The sequence below is a fragment of the Salmo salar genome, chromosome 01 (genome assembly GCF_965601325.2).
Source record: "Salmo salar chromosome 01, fSalSal1, whole genome shotgun sequence".
Lineage (NCBI taxonomy): Eukaryota > Metazoa > Chordata > Actinopteri > Salmoniformes > Salmonidae > Salmo > Salmo salar.
Genome location: NC_138291.1, coordinates 66057248 through 66082678, shown reverse-complemented (window position 1 = coordinate 66082678; position 25431 = coordinate 66057248). Strand labels below are relative to the sequence as shown.

At 40.7% G+C, this 25431-nt stretch overlaps 1 protein-coding gene across 1 annotated transcript in view; it reads left to right on the top strand.

Moving 5' to 3' along the window:
• LOC106608714 (VPS10 domain-containing receptor SorCS1-like) overlaps positions 1-25431 on the top strand; it is a 103958-nt gene that overhangs the window by 40574 nt on the left and 37953 nt on the right. Inside the window, exons 6-16 of the mRNA XM_014206816.3 lie at positions 5605-5669; positions 7091-7209; positions 7428-7517; positions 8185-8364; positions 12631-12777; positions 12871-12973; positions 13462-13538; positions 13930-14021; positions 14247-14354; positions 14666-14783; positions 15530-15663. Coding sequence (XP_014062291.2) covers positions 5605-5669; positions 7091-7209; positions 7428-7517; positions 8185-8364; positions 12631-12777; positions 12871-12973; positions 13462-13538; positions 13930-14021; positions 14247-14354; positions 14666-14783; positions 15530-15663 — 1233 coding nt within the window. The remainder of the gene's footprint in view (positions 1-5604; positions 5670-7090; positions 7210-7427; positions 7518-8184; positions 8365-12630; positions 12778-12870; positions 12974-13461; positions 13539-13929; positions 14022-14246; positions 14355-14665; positions 14784-15529; positions 15664-25431) is intronic.

The window sequence follows — 25431 nt, the reverse complement described above, 5'->3', positions numbered from 1 at the left end:
AAAACAATAAACAAACAACGACCATGAAGTAACAGAGCGCACATCAGCACTCAACAAAACAATATCGCACAACCCAGGTGGGAACAATGGAGAGCTTAAGTATGATCCCCAATTAGAGACAACAAACATCAGCTGCCTCTAATTGGGAACCATATCAAGAGCACCGACATAGAAATGAAAAGACTAGAACACCCCCCTCGTCACGCCCTGACCTACAACAGAATAGAGAACCAAGGGCTCTCAATGGTCAGGTTGTGACAGTATTTGGTAGCATTGCCTTTAAATTGTTTAACTTGGGTCAAACGTTTCGGGTAGCCTTCTACAAGCTTCCCACAGTAAATTGGGTGAATTTCGTCCCATTCCTCCTGACAGAGCTGGTGTAACTGAGTCGGGTTTGTAGGCCTCCTTGCTCGCACACGCTTTTTCAGTTCTTCCCACAACTTTTATATAGGACTGAGGTCAGGGCTTTGTGATGGCCACTCCAATACCTTGACTTTGTTGTCGTTAAGCTATTTTGCCATGACTTTGGAAGTATGCTTGGGGTCATTGTCCATTTGGAAGACCATTTGCGACCAAGCTTTAACTTCCTGACTGATGTCTGGAGATGTTACTTCAAAATATCCACATCATTTCCCTACCTCATGATGCCATCTATTTTGGGAAGTGCACCAGTCCCTCCTGCAGCAAATCACCCCCACAACATGATGCTGCCACCCCCGTGCTTCACGGTTGTGATGGTGTTTTTCGGCTTGCAAGCCTCATTATGGACAAACAGTTCTATTTTTGTTTCATCAGACCAAAGGACATTTCTCCAATAAGTATTATCTTTCTCCCCATGTGCAGTTGAAAACCGTAGTCTGGCTTTTTTATGGCGGTTTTGGAGCAGTACCTTCTTCCTTGCTGAGCGGCGTTTCAGGTTATGTCGATATAGGACTCGTTTTGCTGTGGATATAGATACTTTTGTACCTGTTTCCTCCAACATCTTCACAAGGTCCTTTGCTGTTGTTCTGGGATTGATTTGCACTTTTCGCACCAAAGTACGTTCATCTCTAGGAGACAGAACACGTTTCCTTCCTGAGCGGTATGATGACTGCGTGGTCCCATGGTGTTTATACTTGCGTACTATTGTTTGTACAGATAAACGTGGTACCTTCAGGCATTTGGAAATTGCTCCCAAGGATGAACCAGACCTGTGGACGTCGACAATTTATTTTCTGGGGTCTTGGCTGATTTCTTTTGATTTTCCCATGATGTCAAGCAAAGAGGCACTGAGTTTGACGGTAGGCCTTGAAATACATCCACGGGTACACCTCCAATTGACTCAAATGATGCCAATTAACCGATCAGAAGCTTCTAAAGCCATGACATCATTTTCTGCAATTTTCGAAGCTGTTTAAAGGCACAGTCAACTTAGTGTATGTAAACTTCTGATCCACTGGAATTGTGATACAGTGAATTATAAGTGAAATAATCCGTCTGTAAACAATTGTTGGAAAAATGACTTGGGAAATGCACAAAGTAGATGTCCTAACCGCCTTGCCAAAACTGTAGTTTGTTAAAAAGAACTCCAACCTAAGTGTATGTAAACTTCCGTCTTCAACTGTATATATCCTGAAATCATGTGACACTTGGATTGCACACAGGTGGACTTTATTTAACTAATTATGTGACTTCTTAAGGTAATTGGTTGCACCAGATCTTATTTAGGGGCTTCATAGCAATGGGGGTGAATACATATGAACACACCACTTTTTTGTTTTTTTATTGTTTAGAATTTTTTGAAACTCATTATTTTTTTCATTTCACTTCACCAATTTGGACTATTTTGTGTATGTCCATTACATGAAATCCAAATGAAAGTCTATTTAAATTACAGGTTCTAATGCAACAAAATAGGAAAAACGGCAAGGGGGATGAATACTTTTGCAAGGCACTGTAGTAGATACAAGTATGCTCCTGATGAACACATTAATAATTTAAATAGATTTTTGTACACTCTTTTTTCAAGTTCCAACTTTTGTGCTTAATTAGGGCTAGGGGGCAGTATTGACACGGCTGGATAAAAAACATACCCGATTTAATCTGGTTACCACTCCTACCCAGTAACTAGAATATGCATATACTTATTACATATGGATAGAAAACACCCTAAATTTTCTAAAACTGTTTGAATGGTGTCTGTGAGTATAACAGAACTCAAATGGCAGGTCAAAACCTGAGAGATTCCTTTACAGGAAGTGGCCTGTCTGACCATTTCTTGAACTTCTTTTCCATCTCTATCATTTACTAAGGATCTCTGCTCTAACGTGACACTTCCCACGTCGTCCATAGGCGCTCAGAGCCCGGGAAAAAACAGAATGTCGTCATTCCAGCCCCAGGCTGAAACACATTATCGCCTTTCTCAAGTGGCCGATCAAGGGACACTGGGCTTATGCTCGTGACCCGACCGCCCCCGCCTTTGGGATTTTTTCCTCTGTTTGCCGAAAAGGAGATTCCCTGTCGGAATATTATCGCTTTTCTACGAGAAAAATGTCGTAAAAATTGATTTTAAACAGCGGTTGACATGCTTCGAAGTACGGTAATGGAATATTTCGAATTTTATTGTCACGAATTGCGCCATGCGCGCGACACTTCTTTACTATTTCGGATAGTGTCTGGAACGCACGAATAAAACGCCGCTATTCGGATATAACGATGGATTATTTTGGACCAAACCAACATTTGTTATTGAAGTAGCAGTCCTGGGTGTGCATTCTGACGAAGACAACAAAAGGTAATCAAACTTTTATAATAGTAAATATGATTATGGTGAGTGCTAAACTTGCCGGGTGTCTAAATAGCGAGCCCGTGATGCCTGGGCTATGTACTTAGAATATTGCAAAATGTGCTTTCACCAAAAAGCTATTTTAAAATCGGACATATCGAGTGCATAGAGGAGGTCTGTATCTATAATTCTTAAAATAATTGTTATGCTTTTTGTGAACGTTTATCGTGAGTAATTTAGTAAAATGTTAGCGAATTCCCCGGAAGTTTGCGGGGGGTATGCTAGTTCTGAACGTCACATGCTAATGTAAAAAGCTGGTTTTTGATATAAATATGAACTTGATTGAACAAAACATGCATGTATTGTATAACATAATGTCCTAGGGTTGTCATCTGATGAAGATCATCAAAGGTGAGTGCTGCATTTAGCTGTCTTCTGGGTTTTGGTGACATTATATGCTGGCTTGAAAAATGGGTGTCTGATTATTTCTGGCTTGGTACTCTGCTGACATAATCTAATGTTTTGCTTTCGTTGTAAAGCCTTTTTGAAATCGGACAGTGTGGTTAGATTAACGAGAGTCTTGTCTTTAAATAGCTGTAAAATAGTCATATGTTTGAGAAATTGAAGTAATAGGATTTTTACGGTTTTGAAAATCGCGCCACAGGCTGCCAGTGGCTGTTACGTAGGTGGGACGCAAGCGTCCCACCTAGCCCATAGAGGTTAAGAAATGTTTTATTTAGTACTGGTCTCCAATCAAAATTATTTGCAAGACATATAGTAACTTAATGCAGTAGTGCCTGTTGCAAGATAATTATAATATTAATGTGTTTTTGCTAAACATAATCATTTTATTTTACAAGGATGCAAGGGAGAACAATACTTTTTGGGTGATCAGGTAGCTTTTAATGTTTTGATAAATAATACCATTAGGACAACATCATCTCTTAAAGTGGATAACTAAATTAGAATACCTTAATTTGTTCATATTTCACATTTACTAATATTGGGACTAACATTAGACAAAAACTTATTTCACAAACTTTGTCACTTGCGAACAAATGATGATGAATTTCTTTTTATCCCAAATCAGGAGCAAAAGAATAATGCAGTGGAAGCAATGTACCATCAAGTTAAAGCCCTTACTGGCCTCTTGTTCTAAACAGTTAATATATTTGACCTTAGATTTCCTGATGGAGATGATACTACAGTAGAGCTGGATGCAATATTGAGTAATACATTAGCTTCTTAATTAGTCATATGATGAATTCATACTAGTTTACAATTACTTATCAACCTGTGGTAACATTGGTAACATATTTACAGTATGTATGGAGGTACAGTATATTTACAGGTAGTGCGTATAGACGGGTTGGTTGGTTGTTTAGCAACAATACTTACTGTACACGTGCTCAACTAGGGGGAAAACGGTGTTGGCTTAGATTGTTGACATGTTTTAACTATATTTAGTCTCCAAATGTTTGTTGAAAACGTAAATACATTTGCACAATGAGCACTTGTTGTCTCTCAAATACATTGTTACAGTTGTTGGTTAGCTAGCTAGTGAATTTGATCCATGATAGCATTGAAATGAAATCAATCAAAACAAGACATTGTATCAAGAACACGATAAAACTAGCTGAAACGATTCCCTACATGGCAGCTTTTTATATTGTTGCTAGCTATCTGACCGTTCAGAATCATAACAAAGCACGGAGCACACATAACAAAGCAAGGACAAAATACAGGTAATATTTTCAGTTAATTTACACTTAAAATATTTTGCTGCTCCACATACTGCAGTTTATGTTACAGTAGCCTCAACTTGGCAGAGTTACACCATCAACCTGATAACGAGCAGCATAGCTCACACAATGCAGGCATGTAGTCCATACCTTCCAGAGTGATAGAAGAACATAGAAGGAGCCTATTTAAGAACATGTGGCTGCTGTTCTCCAATAGAAGATGATGAAGTATTTGACAGAAAGTCCATTAAAAAAAGATGGAGCAGAAAGACAATTACGGAGTGCTGAGGGAAGCAAGATGGTCCATTTTTTTTTATTTTGTCTCAGACACTGACACACTATGGAATGTGAGGTGAAACCCATCTTCTTCCACACTTAGCTGCTATTAATGCAACAAGTGGTCACACTTGTCACTCCACACTTAACCACTGCCTCCCATTCGTGGCTCTTTTGAAAGAGCATGAAATGGCTCCGAGGCACCTTCCCCTTGAATTACCACACAGGCCCAGTGATTGATGGGGCCATGTTTGTGGGAAATGTTTGTTGTCATTGTTATATTTTCAAAGAGAAAGGGATCAATGTTTCATGCAGCTAGGTTCCCTATTATAATTGAATTTAATCAAAATGGAAATCACAAACATTGTCTTCCTTCAAATGTTTTCCAACATGACTTTGTCCTCTCTAGAAAGCTGATGTTTTAATAGCGCGATTGAACAAAGGGGTTGACATTTGTAAATGAGTATCTCTGGTCACTCACTTGTTTTATGACTTTGCGAAGCACTGTCACAGGATCCTTTTGGAATAGATGAGAACAAACAGAATGATTATTCATGTTTCCCATACAGTTTGACCTCAGCGTGCCTTTCTTCATCTTGTTAAACAGATGATTTATTTAATCACAAGGCACACCTTCAGTATACTCTTCAATTAACATATCATATCTGGATCATGAGATAAATTCACACATCATTGACAAATGTTGAAATCATGAACTAACTGATACTACTACAAATCCACAAATACTTACCATATGATGCACATATCATAATTGGATAGATGTTTTGCTATGTTCCTCAGTTGTCTCTCCTGTCCCCACAGGTCAAAATTGGGTTTGGACAAAGAGCCAGGAATGATTCACTTGGAGACCAGTGTTTCTGACAGACGTGAGTCATCATCACATGTAGGACATCATATTTGAGGACTTTATTATAGGGATTCTTGGGATCATTTTCACACACAAGTGACGTTTTCTATCTGCTAAACAGCCTATACAGCAGGGTTCCCCAACTGGCAGCCAACAGGGCAGACTTGCAGTCTACAAATTATTTGTTATTTTATTCCGGCCCCCGACTATCCGCTCAAGAAAAAAAACTGCCTGAGGCTTAATCTAGTTGATGATCCCTGCTTTACAAGGTGCTGGCCTATGTTGACTCCAATGCTTCCCACAGTTGTGACAAGTTGGCTGGATGTCCTTTGGGTGGTGGACCATTCTTGATTCACACGGGAAACTGTTGAGCATGGAAAACCCAGCAGCGTTGCAGTTCTTGACACACTCAAACCGGTGCGCCTGGCACATACTGCCATACCAGTTCAAAGGCACTTTTGTCTCACCCTCTGAATGGCACACATAAACAATCCATGTCTCAACTGTCTCAAGGCTTAACCTGTCTCCTCCCCTTCATCTACACCGATTGAAGTGGATTGAACAAGTGACATCAATAAGGGATCATAGCTTTTGCTTGGATTCACCTGGTCAGTTTATGTCATAGAAAGAGCAGGTGTTCTTCTAGTACAGTACATTAGAACGCAGAAGGTGCAATTTCAAAATTGGGTAGTGCATCATCAGTTCCTCTCGTCATGTTAGTCATTGCATACCTTAGAGAGCTATTTATAATTTCTAAGAAATGTCTAGATCAACTAGCCCATGTCAGCTAATGCTTTTTTATTTAGGTTTTTTAGCCCATAGATATTGTTGTAATTTTTTTCTCACTCAAATATCACATGAATACACATTAAACATAGCAAAATTTATAGAATTGCAAGAACATTTGCTTTAAAACGGCAAAATGTTCTTTGCACCCCATAACAAAATGTGAAGAATTGCAGGAAATAAGCTTTAAACTGCAAAATTCTCCCCACCAACAAGAGGGGTATGAACAGTTTGTGTCATGAACAGGGGTTGTGCCCATAGAGATAGACATGGCCCGTGCGCACGCAGGGGGGGGGCGCAGGATGTTCACGAATGCTGGAAGGGGGGGCGGGGTGGCGAGTGAAAAGGTTTGTGAACCCCTGATGTAAGGGGCAATTGGTCGGACTGGGCTCTTAAGTTGGACGGAGTGTTGAGAACGTCTGTTCCTTAAGGGCTCCAGTGTTAATGTCTTGTCCCTGAGGAGAATGGCTCATTTGGCTGTAGCTAACACGCAGGGACACTCATTCCATCTCTGTTAATAGTGGAAATAGAAATTGGCTTCCCTGCTTTTCTGCTTTCTACTATCAATGCAATTAATGTTAGACTCAATGAAATAGTCCCGAAGCACTTATTTTCTCCTGTTACATTGTGTCAATTATTTACCGTCTGTTATAGGGTCCCAGTATATAACATGTAAGCTGCAGAACTGCTCAGAGGCCAACAAAGGCAGGCCTTTCCCTGGATTTATCAGCCCCGATTCCCTGGTCGTTCAGGACCAGTATGTTTTCATTCAGGTGGGAATTCTGAATGTTTCTGTCATAATAAAAATGCACTTAAACTGTTCATCTTAATGTACAGTAAACTTGTAGGTATTAATGACCATAAACCAAGAGAGTATGGTATAAAAACATACAACTAAGACTATTGCATAATTAGTCTGTCAGCCCAATTTACAGTGATTCATTGTAATAATTTTGCTCTAAATGAAATAAAAATTGCTTGGTTTCTCTAGGTACCAATGGGTGGCCGGCCTGTCCATTATGTGTCTTACAAAAGAAATGCTTTCTTCCCAATGAAGCTACCTAAGTACATATTACCAAAGGTGGGTTGGAAATATTACGTTGAGTATTACTACTATCCTGTTATGAATCCAGTGAAAAACTGTTTTGATATTATAACACTTCTAAAAAAGATATGTTCTTGCTTTTCTTGCTTTTCCAAGGCCAACTTTAATAAAATAAACATACAAATATTGAATAGAAAGTATATATATATAGACAGTATATTTAAATAAATATTTCAAGAATGTATTAAAGCTTTCACAGAGGAATCCCAACACAGAACAGATGTACAAACACCATACTAACAATAGAATAGTTGTACAGTTTCGTACAGAATTACCCCACTGGATACAGACATCAGTTCAACGTCTAGTTTTGACTAACATTTTATTGAGTTGTCAGATAACATGAATTCAATGTGAAATCAAAAGAAATGTGAACCATATCATTAGATTTAGGTTAAAAGTTAGGTAAAAAAAAAGACGAACATTCCCCAAATGTTTTTACTTAAATTACTTTTTGAAAATCCAGTCAGTTTTCCACATTGATTCAACAGCGTCACATTGATTTATTTTTTATGATATGGAAACAGCGTTGATTCAACCAGTTTATGCCCAGTGGGACCACTGCAGCCCTGAAACGAAATTAAGTTTTGTATTTGGATTATATTGTATGATATAGTATCCTAACTCATAATTCCTTAACCAGGACTTGCAGATAATCAGCACAGATGATAACCAGGTGGTAGCAGCAGTGCAGGACTGGCACCAGAATGACTCCTACAACCTGTACATGTCAGAGGCCCGAGGACTCTTCTTCACTCTGGCCCTGGAGAACATAGTGAGCAGTGGGGGACCAGAGGGCAACATCATGATAGACCTCTATGAGGTATGTAGCAATGGCTTAGTTAGACTGCCATCCCTGTTTGTATGCACACTACCACTTCTGCCAAGAGGTCTCAACCAGATGGTACTGGAGTGTACTTGCCCTGTAAGAGCTGGAGGTCTTGTTGAAGCCCTGATCCTGGCTGTTCCTCCTCATTTCCTACGTTATGAACTCAAGCAAACACATACATTAGTCATGATGAACTGCAATATTGTCACGTTCTGACCAGTATGAGGATTATTTGGTTAGTGTAGGCTGGTCAGGACGTGGCAGAGGGTATTTGGTTTATGTGGTTCGGGGTGTGTGTATTATGTAGAGGGTAGTTGATTTATGTATTCCGGGGTTTTTTGGTCACTGCTCGATGTTAGTCTATTTCTATGTTCTTTCTAGTTAGTCTGTTTCTATGTTTAGTTAATTGGGGTGTGGACTCTCAATTGAAGGCAGGTGTTGTCTAGTTGCCTTTGATTGAGAGTCCTATATATTAGGGTGTGTTTGTATTTGTGGGAGGTTGTCACTTGAATTGCTGTCGTTTGCCTTCAAGTCTGTATTCGTCGTCCATCGTTTTGTTTTGTTTGTATAAGTGTTTTCATTAAAGTTAATTATGAGCACTCTACCCGCTGCGCCTTGGTCCATTCCTGACGACCGTCGTTACAAATATCCAAGTATGCAGCGTTGTTAGAAACCTGGATTAGCATCTATTCACTCATACAGGATCAGATCCTTATGATCTGTATTTATGTATAGAGCTTTGTTAGCCATTAACTAGCATGCCCATGTGTAACAATGATGATATAACTTTATAAGTTACTGTATGAAGCATTCGTAAATTAGCAAAGTTGGCAGGTCTACACACATTCATTATTCACTTCTATTATATCAATCTTAGCTACTGTAGAACCTGCACCAGAGGTGGCTCCACAGGTCCCATAATGGTGTGAGGAAAAAAATATTATTGGACCCGTAGTTTTTCCTTATCTGATAACCTAACCAGGTGAAATTCCAGACTTTATACGGTATGACGTGATTAATCTGTTGTTAAAAGTTTTAATATGAGCTATGATGGGACCAGAGTTTTTCTAATCAAGTCACATGGTTTAAAAAATACTCCTGGAAAAACTCCTGGCCTTGGGGAGGATGAAAGTCTGTCAAACTGCAGAAACCTTGTACTTGTTCAAATTAATTATATTTTAAAAAAGGACTAGGGGGGTTTCCTATACACAGACACAGAGAAAGGAACAATTGGATAATAGTGCTGAGCTTGCTTTATGCAGGTTTGCATTGTGTAGTCCTGCCCTATGCAACTGTATTAGGCCTAAATCAAAAGTCTATGTCAGCGATTGTGTTTACTGAATATTTTGGATTGAAAAAGTATCGGTAGCCTACTCAGCACAAGTTCAAATATCAACACATTTTTATCCCATTCACATTTTTTCACAAACAAATGGTATTTCTTTAAGGCACTATTTAGATACAGAATAGCGCTGCGATGAATAGCTGCTGTTTTACGGGCTCCTGACCAATTCTGCTATTTTTTGCACTGATCTTATTAATTTATTTTGTACATAATGTTTCCACCGTGACCGAAAGAGGTTCTGGACATCAGAACAGCAATCATTAACCTCAATTTGGAGGAAGATTTCTACTTCAACGAGTCGCCGGCACGGGACATACTGCTCACCCCAGACCAGGTCCTAATCCCAGAGACTCAGAAAAGGAAGAGACGATGTAAGAGTGGCTGACGTGCGAGCACCCTGATGAAACTACGACGGCGAATAAATAATTAGCCTCTACCCTCTGTTCTATTGGTGAACGTACAATCACTGGAGAAAAAATTGGACGAGCTCCGTTCGAGACTAGCCTGTAAACGGGACCTGAAGAACTCTAATATCCTATGTTCCTCTGAGTCGTGGCTGAACAAGAGCATGGATAATATACATCTAGCTGGTTTTTGTTAAGATCATCTGGTGTGAGATCTCTAATATTAAGTCTCGCGGTTCTGCTCGCCTGAGTGAAAATCCCTCATGATAAACTTTAGGTTAATAAATAATACTATTTACCAAGAGAGTTTTTATCTATATATTTTAGCTTAGTGCAACATCTGCACTAAGCTAAAGGCTAGAGTTGCTGCTTTCAAGGAGCGGGACACACATCCGGACGCTTATCAGAAATCCTTCTATGACCTCAGACGAGCAATCCAACAGGCAAAGCATCAATACATGACTAAGATTGAATCCTGCTATGCTGGCGCTGACGCTCGTTGGATGTGGCAGGGCTTGTAAACTATCACGGATTACAAAGGGAACCCCAGCCGCAACCTGGCCAGTGACGCAACCCTACCAGATGACCTAAATGCATTCTATGCTCGCTTCAAGGCAAGCAAACCTGAACCATTCATGAGAGCACCAGCTGTTCCGGATGACTGTGTGATCATGCTATATGTAGCCGTTGTGAGTAAGACCTGTAAACAGGTTAACTTTCACAAGGCCACAGGGCCAGATAGATTACCAGGATGCGACTCAGAGCATGCGCTGACCAGCTGGAACGTGTCTTCACTGACATTTTCAATCTCTCCCTGACATAGTCTGTAATCCCTACGTGTTTCAAGCAGACCTCCATAGTCCCTCTGCCCAAGAATGCCAAGGTAACCTGTCTAAATGACAATCACCCCATAGCACCCACATCTGTAGCAATGAAATGCTTTGAAAGGCTGGTCATGGCTCACATCAACACCACCTTCCAGACACCCTGGACCCACTCCAATTCGCATACCGCCAAACAGATCCATAGATTACACAATCTCTATTGCACTCCAAACTTCCCTCTCCCACCTGGACAAGAGGAACACCTACGTATGTGAAAATACTGTTCATTGACTACAGCTTAGTATTCAACACCATAATGCCCTCCAAGCTCATCACAAAGCTAAGGACCCTGGGACTGAACACCTCCCTTTACAACTGGATTCTGAACTTCTTGAAGGGCTGTCCCCAGGTGGTGAGGGTAGGCAACAACACATCAGCCACGCTGACCCTCAAAACAGGGGCCCCTTAGGGGTGTGTGCTTAGTCCGCTGCTGCACTCCCTGTTCACCCACGACTGCGCGGCCTCACACAGTACCAACTCCATCATCAAGTTCGCCAACGACACGACAGTAGTAGGGCTGATTACCAACAACAAGGATATGGCCTACAGGGAGAAAGTATGAATTCTGACGACGTGGTGACAGGTAAACAACCTCTCCCTCAATGCCAGCAAAACAAAGAAGCTGATTGTGGACTTAAGGAGGAAACAGGCATCAATGGTCAAAAGCTTCAAGTTCCTCTTCATTCACGTTTCCGAGGAGCTAAAATGGTCAAACCACACAGACACCGTGGTGAAGAAGGCACGACAGCAACTCTTTAACTTTAGGATGCTGAAGAAATCCGGCATGTCCCTGAGGGCCCTCACAGTGTTCTACAGGAGCATCCTTGAGATCATACACTACCGGTCAAAAGTTTTAGAACACCTACTCATTCAAGGGTTATTGTTTATTTTTTACTATTTTCTACATTGTAAAATAGTAGTGACGATATCAAAACTATGAAATAGCACATATGGAATCATGTAGTAGGCAAAGGGTGGCTATTTGAAGAATCTGAAATATAAAATGTATTTTGATTTGTTAAACACTTTTTTAGTTACTACATGATTCCATATGTGTTATTTCATAGTGTTGATGTCTTCACTATTATTCTACAATGTCGAAAATAGTAAAAATAAAGAAAAACCGTTGAATGAGTTGGTATTCTAAAACCTTTGACCGGTAGTGTATGTTTGGGCTGTATCCCAGCCTGATACGGCAACTCCACTGTCGCAGCCCGCAAGGCGCTACAGAGGGTGGTACTCTCAGCCGAACGCACGATTGGGTGAACATTGCTTACCCTCCAGGACACTTACAGCACCAGGTGTCGCAGGAAGTCCAAAAAGATCATCAGGGACCCCAGCTCCCGAGCCATGGCTTGTTCTCCCCGTTTCCATCACTCAAATGCAGACAGTATAGGAGGGAGCATCATGGTAAAAACTGTAAGACTGGCCAAATGCTTCTACCCCCAGACCACCACTAGTCTGCAACGTTCTCCAAAATAGTGTTCCCTGTCAGAAATGCTATTGTGTACAGAAGACTTCACTTTCACCTCAAAACTAGGGCTTCAGCTTTACTTATCTTTGAATAATTTACAGTTGTAGCTTTTGCCCCTAATTTTTTTTCATGTCTGTTTCTCAATGTTCCTAGGTAGCAGGGATAAAAGGGGTGTTCTTGTCAAATAAAGTTGTCGAGGGCCAAGTGAAAACGTTTATCACTTACAATAAGGGGCGAGACTGGCATCTTCTACAGGCTCCCACCACTGATCTGAAGGGAACCAGACTCTACTGTGTACAGGTGAGTCTCCTTTTGAAAGTGGCCAATATCTGAAAACCTATAACTGATTTGTCAATAAACCACATTATGTTTTTTTCTTTTGTTGATTTTCAGCCCTACTGTTCATTACACCTGCATCTCCATGTGTCTGACAACCCGTACACGTCTGGAAACATAGTCAGCAAGGAATCAGCTCCAGGAATTATAGTAGCATCAGGTAGGCACTATTTGAAATGTTTAGCTGTGTCTTTTGTTTATTTTTACTCTCATTAGCAATTACCACAGGGATCTCCGCTCTCCTTAAGGTTCACAATTTGCAGTGGTTGCTCAACTCTTACACTGCTCTTTTTCCACCCTTAAAGACCAATTTTATCTTTTAGCTCTGTTCTCAAAGTAAATGCTGTGATTCTGGCTTAAAACATTTTAGTCAGCTCAGTTTGATCTGTGAATTTGATCAGAGCATGCCTGCATATCTGTAGACTGCCAGATGTTTGGCAAAAACAGATACAGAAGAAAAGGTTTGAATTTCTGAATCTCTGTTTTTGGCTGAGTAAATACTCCCTTTTTAGGAGAGCTGTAGCCTGTGGCAGAATATTTGCATCTGTATTTTTATTTCATTGTGCATTAAATATATTTTAATGTGGGTTAAGAAGGCATACAATGAAAGTGTTTACACTATAACTATGCTATGCTTTTTACATCTAGGTACCATTGGGCCCGAGCTTACCGCCTATAATGTCAGCATTTTCATCACCTCAGATGCTGGCAACACTTGGAGAGAGGTACTGTGACTGAAAGAGACAGGTGCCACTGAAATGTGACACAAAATCAAGACAACACATAGAAGAAAATATCAATCTGCTTATAACTCAGTAATTTGGAGGGAGCAAACTCTGGATGTATAATGTATGATATTGTTTGACATTACCCTTGATCACATGCCATGTATACTGGTTTAAGGAAGTTTTTATTATTTTTTCCATAGAACTTCTTAGGAGCTGATACTATTTGATGTTTTCTCACTTAAAAATAAAATGTAATATGTGGCTGTGTTACATGATATAGAAGAATAGCAGTAGCCTATAGTGATACAAGTCTATCACTCATCAAAAGGATACGTGAATGCACATCTCTAACCTTTGAAAATGTGATGAAATCCTGTCCTGTTTGTAGGTATTTGAGGAGGAGTATAGTGTCCTCTTTCTTAACCAGGGTGGTGCCCTAGTGGCCATTCGACACACACCTCTCCCCATCAGACATATCTGGTATTGTTTCCTTTAACATTCAACTTCTGTGCATACTGTTACAGCATCAACATTAAATTACATTTGTCGATTTGAATTACATTTGCCTATAAATGTTTTATGGACTGTATTATGTAAGCACTGAAAGTCCACCTAATGTTAATGTTACAGTACAATCTATTCTATGCATGGTGAGGGTTCCACATGAGCCATGCATGAGAGCCAACATGTTGTTTCTCCATCCAGGCTGAGTTTTGATGAGGGAAAACGCTGGAACAAATACAGCTTCACCCCCTCTCCTCTCTATGTAGACGGAGTCTTAGGAGAGCCAGGGGAAGACACCCTCATCATGACGTAAGAATCAAAACAAATACTCTATGGTTAATAGTATGTATTTTCCAATGCGTTGAAAGTTTAATGGACGTTTTGAAAAGAATGTCTGTTTCAAACACAGTGAAAAAATGTACTCGCTGTCAGAAGTTAGACACTTTTTATTTATTTTCTCTTTTTACTCTTCTGAGTCATTGTACAAATCCCTTGTGGTTAGCTCAGGCAACCTTTCATCTCCCACTTTAATGATAAAAAGGTATTTCACTTAATACATTTTAGCTAGCAACCCTTTTTTTCAGATATTTTTCACCATCCTTTACTTTTTGTGTTTGCAGAATATTTGGCCATTTCAGCCATCGTTCTGAGTGGCAGCTTGTCAAAATTGACTTCAAGGCCATCTTTAACAGAAGGTGTAACACAGACGACTATCAGACCTGGCAGCTGCACAATGACGTAAGAGCAACCACTTTGGTACATTTGTAATGGCTTTGGGCACTTTAGTTCAATGGAATACAGTATGAAGAGAAATGTCCTATCGCACCCATTTTCTATCTCAAATTTGTCTCAAAATTATGGATACTTTCTATGTATTCACTTTCAGAACAAATTAGCAATTATACACATTTTCATGTACTTTAAAAATATATATATTAAGAGAACTTCATCACTCAGAGGCTTTTCTTTGAAACTGTTACATCCTATCACAACTCAGGATAGGACCCAGATGCAGACACAGGAGGTGGATAGTACAGTTCTCAGATATTTATTGTAAACACGGGGCAGGCAAAGAGCAGGTCAAGGACAGGCAGGGGTTCGTGGTCAGGCAGGTACAGGACGGCATGCTGGCTCGGGGTCAGGGCAGGCAAAGGTTCGTAATTAGGTCAGAGTCAGGCAGGTACAGCACGGCAGGCAGGCTCGCGGTCAGGGCAGGCAGAATAGTCAGAACCGGGAAAACTAGGAAACAGAACTTGAGAAAAAGGAAGAAGGGAAAGCACGCTGGTAAGACCTGACAAGACAAGACAAACTGGCAACAGACAGAGAACACTGGTATAAATACACAGGGGATAATGGGAACACCTGTAGGGGTGGAGACAAGCACAAAGACAGGTGAAACAGATCAGGGTGTGACACATCCAAAAATAAAGTAAATTCTGAAATGTTGTAGTTAATTATTTCAAATAATACATTATTTCTCACAGGGTAAAGTCTGCATTATGGGAGTGAAGAGAATCTTTCAGAATCTGAAGCCCGACACCAGATGTGTCAAAACCAGCGATCATTACATCCCCCAGATGTCAGACTCCTGTCCATGCACCGAGGCTGACTTTGAGTGGTGAGGAGACTACTGGCTGCTACAGTCGATAATATATGACATTCAATTCCATACAGTCTTTATTAATCCTTCCAGTGGCAATTTAAGAAGGCATCATTGGAGCACAATTTATTTTATTTTTATTTTTTATTTCACCTTTATTTAACCAGGTAGGCAAGTTGAGAACAAGTTCTCATTTACAACTGCGACCTGGCCAAGATAAAGCAAAGCAGTTTGACAACATACAACAACACAGAGTTAAACATGGAGTAAAACAAACATACAGTCAATAATAAGAAAAATAAGTCTATATACAATGTGAGCAAATGAGGTGAGATAAGGGAGGTAAAGGCAAAAAAGGCCATGGTGGCAAAGTAAATACAATATAGCAAGTAAAACACTGGAATGGTAGATTTGTAGTAGAAGAAAGTGCAAAGTAGAAATAAATAATGGGGTGCAAAAGAGGAAAATAAATAAAATAAATAAATACAGTAGGGGAAGAGGTAGTTGTTTGGGCTAAATTATAGATGGGCTATGTACAGGTGCAGTGATCTGTGAGCTGCTCTGACAGCTGGTGCTTAAAGCTAGTGAGGGAGATAAGTGTTTCCAGTTTCAGAGATTTTTGTAATTCGTTCCAGTCATTGGCAGCAGAGAACTGGAAGGAGAGACGGCCAAAGGAGGAATTGGCTTTGGGGGTGACCAGAAAGATATACCTGCTGGGGGGGACTTTACCTAGCAGGGTCTTGTAGATGACCTGGAGCCAGTGGGTTTGGCGACGATTATGAAGCGAAGGCCAGCCAACGAGAGCGTACCTGTCGCAGTGGTGGGTAGTATATGGGGCTTTGGTGACAAAACGGATGGCACTGTGATAGACTGCATCCAGTTTGTTGAGTAGGGTATTGGAGGCTATTTTGTAAATGACATCGCCGAAGTCGAGGATCGGTAGGATGATCAGTTTTACGAGGGTATGTTTGGCAGCATGAGTGAAGGATGCTTTGTTGCGAAATAGGAAGCCAATTCTAGATTTAACTTTGGATTGGAGATGTTTGATGTGAGTCTGGAAGGAGAGTTTACAGTCTAACCAGACACCTAGGTATTTGTAGTTGTCCACATATTCTAAGTCAGAACCGTCCAGAGTAGTGATGCTGGACAGGCGGGCAGGTGCAGGCAGTGATCGGTTGATAAGCATGCATTTAGTTTTAATGTATTTAGGAGCAGTTGGAGGCCACGGAAGGAGAGTTGTATGGCATTGAAGCTCGTCTGTACGGTTGTTAACACAGTGTCCAAAGAAGGTCCAGAAGTATACAGAATGGTGTCGTCTGCGTAGAGGTGGATCAGAGACTCACCAGCAGCAAGAGCGACATCATTGATGTATACAGAGAAAAGAGTTGGCCGAAGAATTGAACCCTGTGGCACCCCCATAGAGACTGCCAGTTGTCCGGACAACAGGCCCTCCGATTTGACACACTGAACTCTATCAGAGAAGTAGTTGGTGAACCAGGCGACGCAACCATTTGAGAAACCAAGGCTATTGAGTCTGCCGATGAGGATATGGTGATTGACAGAGTCGAAAGCTTTGGCCAGGTCAATGAATACGGCAGCACAGTATTGTTTCTTATCGATGGCGGTTACGATATCGTTTAGGACCTTGAGCGGGGCTGAGGTGCACCCATGACCAGCTCTGAAACCAGATTGCATAGCGGAGAAGGTGCGGTGGGATTCGAAATGGTCGGTAATATGTTTGTTGACTTGGCTTTCGAAGACCTTAGAAAGGCAGGGTAGGATGGATATAGGTCTGTAGCAATTTGGGTCAAGTGTCCCCTCCTTTGAAGAGGGGGATGACAGCAGCTGCTTTCCAATCTATGGGAATCTCAGACAACACGAGAGGTTAAACAGGCTAGTAATAGGGGTTGCAATAATTTCGGCAGATAATTTTAGAAAGAAAGGGTCCAGATTGTCTAGCCCGGCTGATTTGTAGGGGTCCAGATTTTGCAGCTCTTTCAGAACATCAGCTGAATGGATTTGGGAGAAGGAGAAATGGGGAAGGCTTGGGCGAGTAGCTGTGGGGGGTGCAGTGCTGTTGACTGCAGTAGGGGTAGCCAGGTGGAAAGCATGGCCAGCCGTAGAAAAATGCTTATTGAAATTCTCAATTATAGTGGGTTTATCGGTGGTGACAGAGTTTCCTATCCTCAGTGCAGTGGGCAGTTGGGAGGAGGTGTTCTTATTCTCCATGGACTTTACAATGTCCCAGAACTTTTTTGAATTTGTGTTGCAGGAAGCAAATTTCTGCATGAAAAAGCTAGCCTTGGCTTTTCTAACTGCCTGTATATATTGGTTTCTAACTTCCCTGAAAAGTTGCATATCACGGGGGCTGTTCGATGCTAATGCAGAACGCCACAGGATGTTTTTGTGTTGGTTAAGGGCAGTCAGATCTGGAGAGAACCAAGGGCTATATCTGTTCCTGGTTCTAAATTTCTTGAATGGGGCATGCTTATTTAAGATGGTGAGGAAGGCATTTAAAAAAAATAACCAGGCATCCTCTACTGATGGGATGAGGTCAATATCCTTCCAGGATACCAGGGCCAGGTCAATTAGAAAGGCTTGCTCGCTGAAATGTTTAAGGGAGCGTTTGACAGTGATGAGTGGAGGTCGTTTGACCGCTGACCCATTACGGATGCAGGCAATGAGGCAGTGATCGCTGAGATCTTGGTTGAAAACAGCAGAGGTGTATTTAGAGGGCAAGTTTGTTAGGGTGATATCTATGAGGGTGCCAATGTTTACGGCTTTGGGGTGGTACCTGGTGAGTTCATTAATAATTTGTGTGAGATTGAGGGCATCAAGCTTGGATTGTAGTATGGCTGGGGTGTTAAGCATGTCCCAGTTTAGGTCACCTAGTAGCACGGGCTCTGAAGATAGATGGGAGGCAATCAGTTCACATATGGTGTCCAGAGCACAGCTGGGGGCCAAGGCTGGTCTATAGCAGGCGGCAACGGTAAGAGACTTGTTTTTAGAGAGATGGATTTTTAAAAGTAGAAGTTCAAATTGTTTAGGTACAGACCTGGATAGTAGGACAGAACTCTTCAGGCTATCTCTGCAGTAGATTGCAACACCGCCCCCTTTGGCCATTCTATCTTGTCTGAAAACGTTGTAGTTAGGGATGAAGATTTCAGAGTTTTTGGTGGACTTCCTAAGCCAGGATTCAGACACAGCTAGGACATCCGGGTTGGCAGAGTGTGCTAAAGCAGTGAATAAAACAAACTTAGGGAGGAGACTTCTAATGTTAATATGCATGAAACCAAGGCTATTACGGTTACAGAAGTCATCAAAAGAGAGCACCTGGGGAGTAAGAGTGGACCTTGGCACTGCAGGGCCTGGATTCACCTCAACATCACCAGAGGAACAGAGAAGGATGAGGATAAGGGTACAGCTAAAAGCTATAAGAATTGGTCGTCTGTGACGTCCGGAATAGAGAGAAAAAGGAGCAGGTTTCTGGGGGCGATAAAATAGCTTCAAGGTATAATGTATAGACAAAGGTATGGTAGGATATGAATAAAGTGGAGGTAAACCTAGGCATTTAGTGATGATGAGAGAGATATTGTCTCTAGAAACATCATTGAAACCAGAAGATGTCATAGCATGTGTGGGTGGAAGAACTGAGAGGTTGGATAAGGTATAATGAGCAGGGCTAGAGGCTCTACAGTGAAATAATTCAATAAACACTAACCAGAACAGCAATGGACAAGGCATATTGACATTAAGGAGAGGCATGCTTAGCCGAGTGATCAAAGGGTCCAGTGAGAATTAGATAGCTAGCCGAGCCATAGGTAGCAAGCTGGTAGGAGATGGAGGGAGGTCTGTTTTTAGCCACCTCGTGTGTTTCCGTCTGTAGATTAGTGGGGTTCCGTGTGGTAGGGGGGACCAGTCCAATTGGCAAAATAGTTATAGTTATAGTGGCCCAAAAAAGTTGTCCGATAGCAGCCAATAAGATAGCTAACGATTAGCGAGCCGCAGATGGGCGTTCAGGTTATGTCGCAACGGAGGGGCCAGTTGGATAACTCCCTCGGGCAGATAACGTCGGTGGTCCAGTTGTGAAGGCCCGATGGGGCTCCGCATCGGCAGTAAAAAAATAAAAAATAACAACATAATGACATGCTGTTTATAACTGTATTCATAGAATTATTGACACTAACTACCTTAGACACAGTTAAAAGTAGTTTTAAGGATAAGATCAAGAAGGCAGGTAGACATCTCTATCTCCATTGTGAAGTAGAAGTTTCACAACCTTCAGCATACATTTCTGTGATCGGTTGGGTCTGTCCAGGTACATCTTTAACCATGTTTATACCTGGTTCTAACATGCATCCTTTGTTCTGATTTTGTCCACATTTTGACAGTGGCAGCATTTGTAGACAGGTGTTTATGATTAAAAGATGCATTGTCGTCTGATTGTGATCAGATCTTATAAGTGTAAACAGACAAGATCAGGACAAAGGACACATGTTAGGGGCAGATATAAATGGGGCTTAAGTAGTAGGGACACTCCCCGTGAGAATGCACTTTTGGTCATGCTGGAGGGAATCGTGAAGGATCATTAGGTGCTGCTCAGTGCATGTCTGGGTTGTTTGAGGGTGCAAGCATCAGATTTGTGGTATCGTCCACATTTCCAACACCGTTGTTCATCCTTTATCCACTCAATGATCTGTCTTGTGTTCAACTTCTTTAACCTCTATGGGCTAGGTGGGACGCTAGCGTGCCACCCGTGGTGCACTCCATCAACAGCAGGTGCATTTCAAGAGTGGCAAATTTGAATCCAAATAAATGTCAAAATTCAAATTTTTCAAACATACAACTATTTTACACCCTTTGAAAGATAAACATCTCCTTAATCTAACCACGTTTTACGATTTCAAAAGGTTTTACGGCGAAAGCATAAATTTAGAGTATGTTAGGACAGTACATTTACAAGAGTTGTGTGTAATGTTTTGTCAATTCAAAGACCGGGTCACCAAAACCATAAAACCAGCTAAAATGATGCACTAACCTTTTACAATCTCCATCAGATGACACTCCTAGGACATTATGTTAGACAATGCATGCATTTTTAGTTCTATCAAGTTCATATTTATATCCAAAAACAGCGTTTTACTATGGCATTGATGTTGAGGAAATCGTTTCCCTCCAATAACCGGCAGTCAAGTCAGCGTCACAAATTAAATAATTAAAATTAGAAAACATTGGTAAAATATTATATTGTCATTTAAAGAATTATAGATTTACATCTCTTGAACGCAATCAACTTGCCAGATTTAAAAATAACCTTACTGGGAAATCACACTTTGCAATAATCTGAGCACTGCGCCCAGAAAAATACGCGTTGCGATACAGACTAGACGTCATGTTGGGGAGATCTAAAATCGAAAATACTATGTAAATAATCCATTACCTTTGATTCTCTTCATCAGATGTCACTTCCAGGTATCACAGGTCCATAACGAATGTAGTTTTGTTCAAAAAAGCTCATCATTTATGTCCAAAAATCTCCGTCTTGTTAGCACATGATCTAAGCCAGCCGGACTTCTCGTCATGAACGAGGGGAAAAAATATATTTCCGTTCGTTCAAACATGTCAAACGTTGTATAGCATAAATCATTAGGGCCTTTTTTAACCAGAACATGAATAATATTCAAGGTGGACGAATGCATACTCTTTTATAACGTATTGGAACGAGGGTACCCAACATGAACTCGCGCGCCAGGTGTCTAATGGGACATCATCGTTCCATGGCTCTTGTTCGGTCAGATCTCCCTCCAGAAGACTCAAAACACTTTGTAAAGGCTGGTGACATCTAGTGGAAGCAATAGGAAGTGCCAAAATATTCCTCAGCCCCTGTGTTTTTCAATGGGATAGGTTTAAAGGTAATACAACACATCAGGTATCCACTTCCTGTCAGAAAATGTCTCAGGGTTTTGCCTGCCAAATGAGTTCTGTTATACTCACAGACACCATTCAAACAGTTTTAGAAACTTTAGAGTGTTTTCTATCCATATATAATAAGTATATGCATATTCTAGTTACTGGGTAGGATTAGTAACCAGATTAAATCGGGTACATTTTTTTTATCCAGACGTGCAAATGCTGCCCCCTAGCCCTAACAGGTTAACTCTGGACAAGTTAAGATAGTGTTATTTGTCATCACAGTGATGAAAGTATGGCTAGGGTTTGGAAGGGGCCTTAGATTGAGCAGGCTCCTAGGAGCTTACATATTCACTGGTGTTGAGGATTGAAGTGGACCTCTCCTTTGGTCTAGTGGAGGCACATATGTCACATTGCTAGAAGGCCACATATCTGCTTGATAAGCATTTCACTACACTACAAGCATTTCGCTACCCTCGCATTAACATCTGCTAATCATGTGTATGTGACAAAGAAAATTTGAATTTGAAAATCTGAATTTGATTTGATACATGCTTAGCCTTGGACGCCTTCTGCAGCCAGGCTGTCAAGTCAGGTAAGGTCAACACAGTACTCCACAAATGTATTGCAGTAGTCCTGTGGCATCTTGCTCAAGAGCCAGTCGGCATTGGAATCTACAGTGGTTCTTCCTTTAAAAGTTGCGTCATACTGCGGCACACCTTGCATGCTGCCGCAGCATTCTGTGGCACGTCATTTAATTCTCAGCCATTTTTTCTGTTACTGCAAATTATTGCTAGTTTGACCACCAGTGGGCATCTTTGAGAAGCATTTGATAGTATTCCATGTTGGCATTACCAGAGAATGTAAAACCTTTTTTGTAATAACATAGTATATGGGATTGATTTTAAGAAGTTTGGTTTAATTAATTTGATTAATATTGTGGTGCTTCTATTCAGAGAAAAATGAAAAACCAAACCCTCAGGGTTTCCGTTAGGATGGAATGGAAAATATGGCGCTGTACAATGTGACGGTCAGGAGTAGGCGACAGGATTGTTAGGATTCTAAATTGTTTGCCTTCATTAGACAACTTTGTTCCAATATTTCTGTAAATCAGTGATATTTATTCCCATAGTAATTTGTTATGGATCCATAACTAAATCAACATCTGCATTTTGAAAGAGTATTTTTTTAATCATTATTTTATTAACAAAATGTGTTTATTTGTTTATTAGGCTACTGTGCAGTCTACAATACATACTGTAGTAAACATGGGAAAGTGCCTAATTCCTTACATAAGGGAGAGCAGGCCATGTCTGTAATACAGAATGCAGGGCATGCGGGAGACCGGTGTAATTTCATAGTTGTGATGTCTTCACTATTATTCTACAATGCAGAAAATAGTAAAACATTTTTAAAATATCCTGGAATGAATAGGTGTGTCGAAACGTTTGACTGGTACTTGCTTAATTAATTTAATTAATATTATGGTCTTTCTATTCCATGAAAAACGAAAAACCCTCTGGGTTTCTGTTAGAATGGAACGGTAAATATGGCGCTGTACAACGTGACGGTCGGCAGTACAATACTGGGCTATTCAACTAAAGAATCCCTGTGTCGTGCGGACAGGAGACCGGGGTTCAATCTCCCGATGGGGAGGAAGGAGTAGGCTGTGTTTGTTCTTAACTGATTCCATAAGTGTTATTTCATAGTTGTGATGTCTTTACTGTTATTCTACAATGTAGAAAATAGTAAAAATATAGAAAAATCCTGTAATGAGTAGGTGTGTCCAAACTTTTGACTGGTACTTGCATAATTAATTTGATAAATATTATGGTGTTTCGATTCCATGAAAAATGCAAAACCCTCTGGGTTTCTGTTAGGATGGAATGGAACATATGGCGCTGTATAATGTGTTGGTTGGCAGTACAGTACTGGGCTATTTAGCTAAAGAATCCCTGTGTCGTGCGGACGGGAGACCGGGGAATATTATATTGTCATTTAAAGAATTATAGATTTACATCTCTTGAACGCAATCAACTTGCCAGATTTAAAAATAACCTTACTGGGAAATCACACTTTGCAATAATCTGAGCACTGCGCCCAGAAAAATACGCGTTGCGATACAGACTAGACGTCATGTTGGGGAGATCTAAAATCGAAAATACTATGTAAATAATCCATTACCTTTGATTCTCTTCATCAGATGTCACTTCCAGGTATCACAGGTCCATAACGAATGTAGTTTTGTTCAAAAAAGCTCATCATTTATGTCCAAAAATCTCCGTCTTGTTAGCACATGATCTAAGCCAGCCGGACTTCTCGTCATGAACGAGGGGAAAAAATATATTTCCGTTCGTTCAAACATGTCAAACGTTGTATAGCATAAATCATTAGGGCCTTTTTTAACCAGAACATGAATAATATTCAAGGTGGACGAATGCATACTCTTTTATAACGTATTGGAACGAGGGTACCCAACATGAACTCGCGCGCCAGGTGTCTAATGGGACATCATCGTTCCATGGCTCTTGTTCGGTCAGATCTCCCTCCAGAAGACTCAAAACACTTTGTAAAGGCTGGTGACATCTAGTGGAAGCAATAGGAAGTGCCAAAATATTCCTCAGCCCCTGTGTTTTTCAATGGGATAGGTTTAAAGGTAATACAACACATCAGGTATCCACTTCCTGTCAGAAAATGTCTCAGGGTTTTGCCTGCCAAATGAGTTCTGTTATACTCACAGACACCATTCAAACAGTTTTAGAAACTTTAGAGTGTTTTCTATCCATATATAATAAGTATATGCATATTCTAGTTACTGGGTAGGATTAGTAACCAGATTAAATCGGGTACATTTTTTTTATCCAGACGTGCAAATGCTGCCCCCTAGCCCTAACAGGTTAACTCTGGACAAGTTAAGATAGTGTTATTTGTCATCACAGTGATGAAAGTATGGCTAGGGTTTGGAAGGGGCCTTAGATTGAGCAGGCTCCTAGGAGCTTACATATTCACTGGTGTTGAGGATTGAAGTGGACCTCTCCTTTGGTCTAGTGGAGGCACATATGTCACATTGCTAGAAGGCCACATATCTGCTTGATAAGCATTTCACTACACTACAAGCATTTCGCTACCCTCGCATTAACATCTGCTAATCATGTGTATGTGACAAAGAAAATTTGAATTTGAAAATCTGAATTTGATTTGATACATGCTTAGCCTTGGACGCCTTCTGCAGCCAGGCTGTCAAGTCAGGTAAGGTCAACACAGTACTCCACAAATGTATTGCAGTAGTCCTGTGGCATCTTGCTCAAGAGCCAGTCGGCATTGGAATCTACAGTGGTTCTTCCTTTAAAAGTTGCGTCATACTGCGGCACACCTTGCATGCTGCCGCAGCATTCTGTGGCACGTCATTTAATTCTCAGCCATTTTTTCTGTTACTGCAAATTATTGCTAGTTTGACCACCAGTGGGCATCTTTGAGAAGCATTTGATAGTATTCCATGTTGGCATTACCAGAGAATGTAAAACCTTTTTTGTAATAACATAGTATATGGGATTGATTTTAAGAAGTTTGGTTTAATTAATTTGATTAATATTGTGGTGCTTCTATTCAGAGAAAAATGAAAAACCAAACCCTCAGGGTTTCCGTTAGGATGGAATGGAAAATATGGCGCTGTACAATGTGACGGTCAGGAGTAGGCGACAGGATTGTTAGGATTCTAAATTGTTTGCCTTCATTAGACAACTTTGTTCCAATATTTCTGTAAATCAGTGATATTTATTCCCATAGTAATTTGTTATGGATCCATAACTAAATCAACATCTGCATTTTGAAAGAGTATTTTTTTAATCATTATTTTATTAACAAAATGTGTTTATT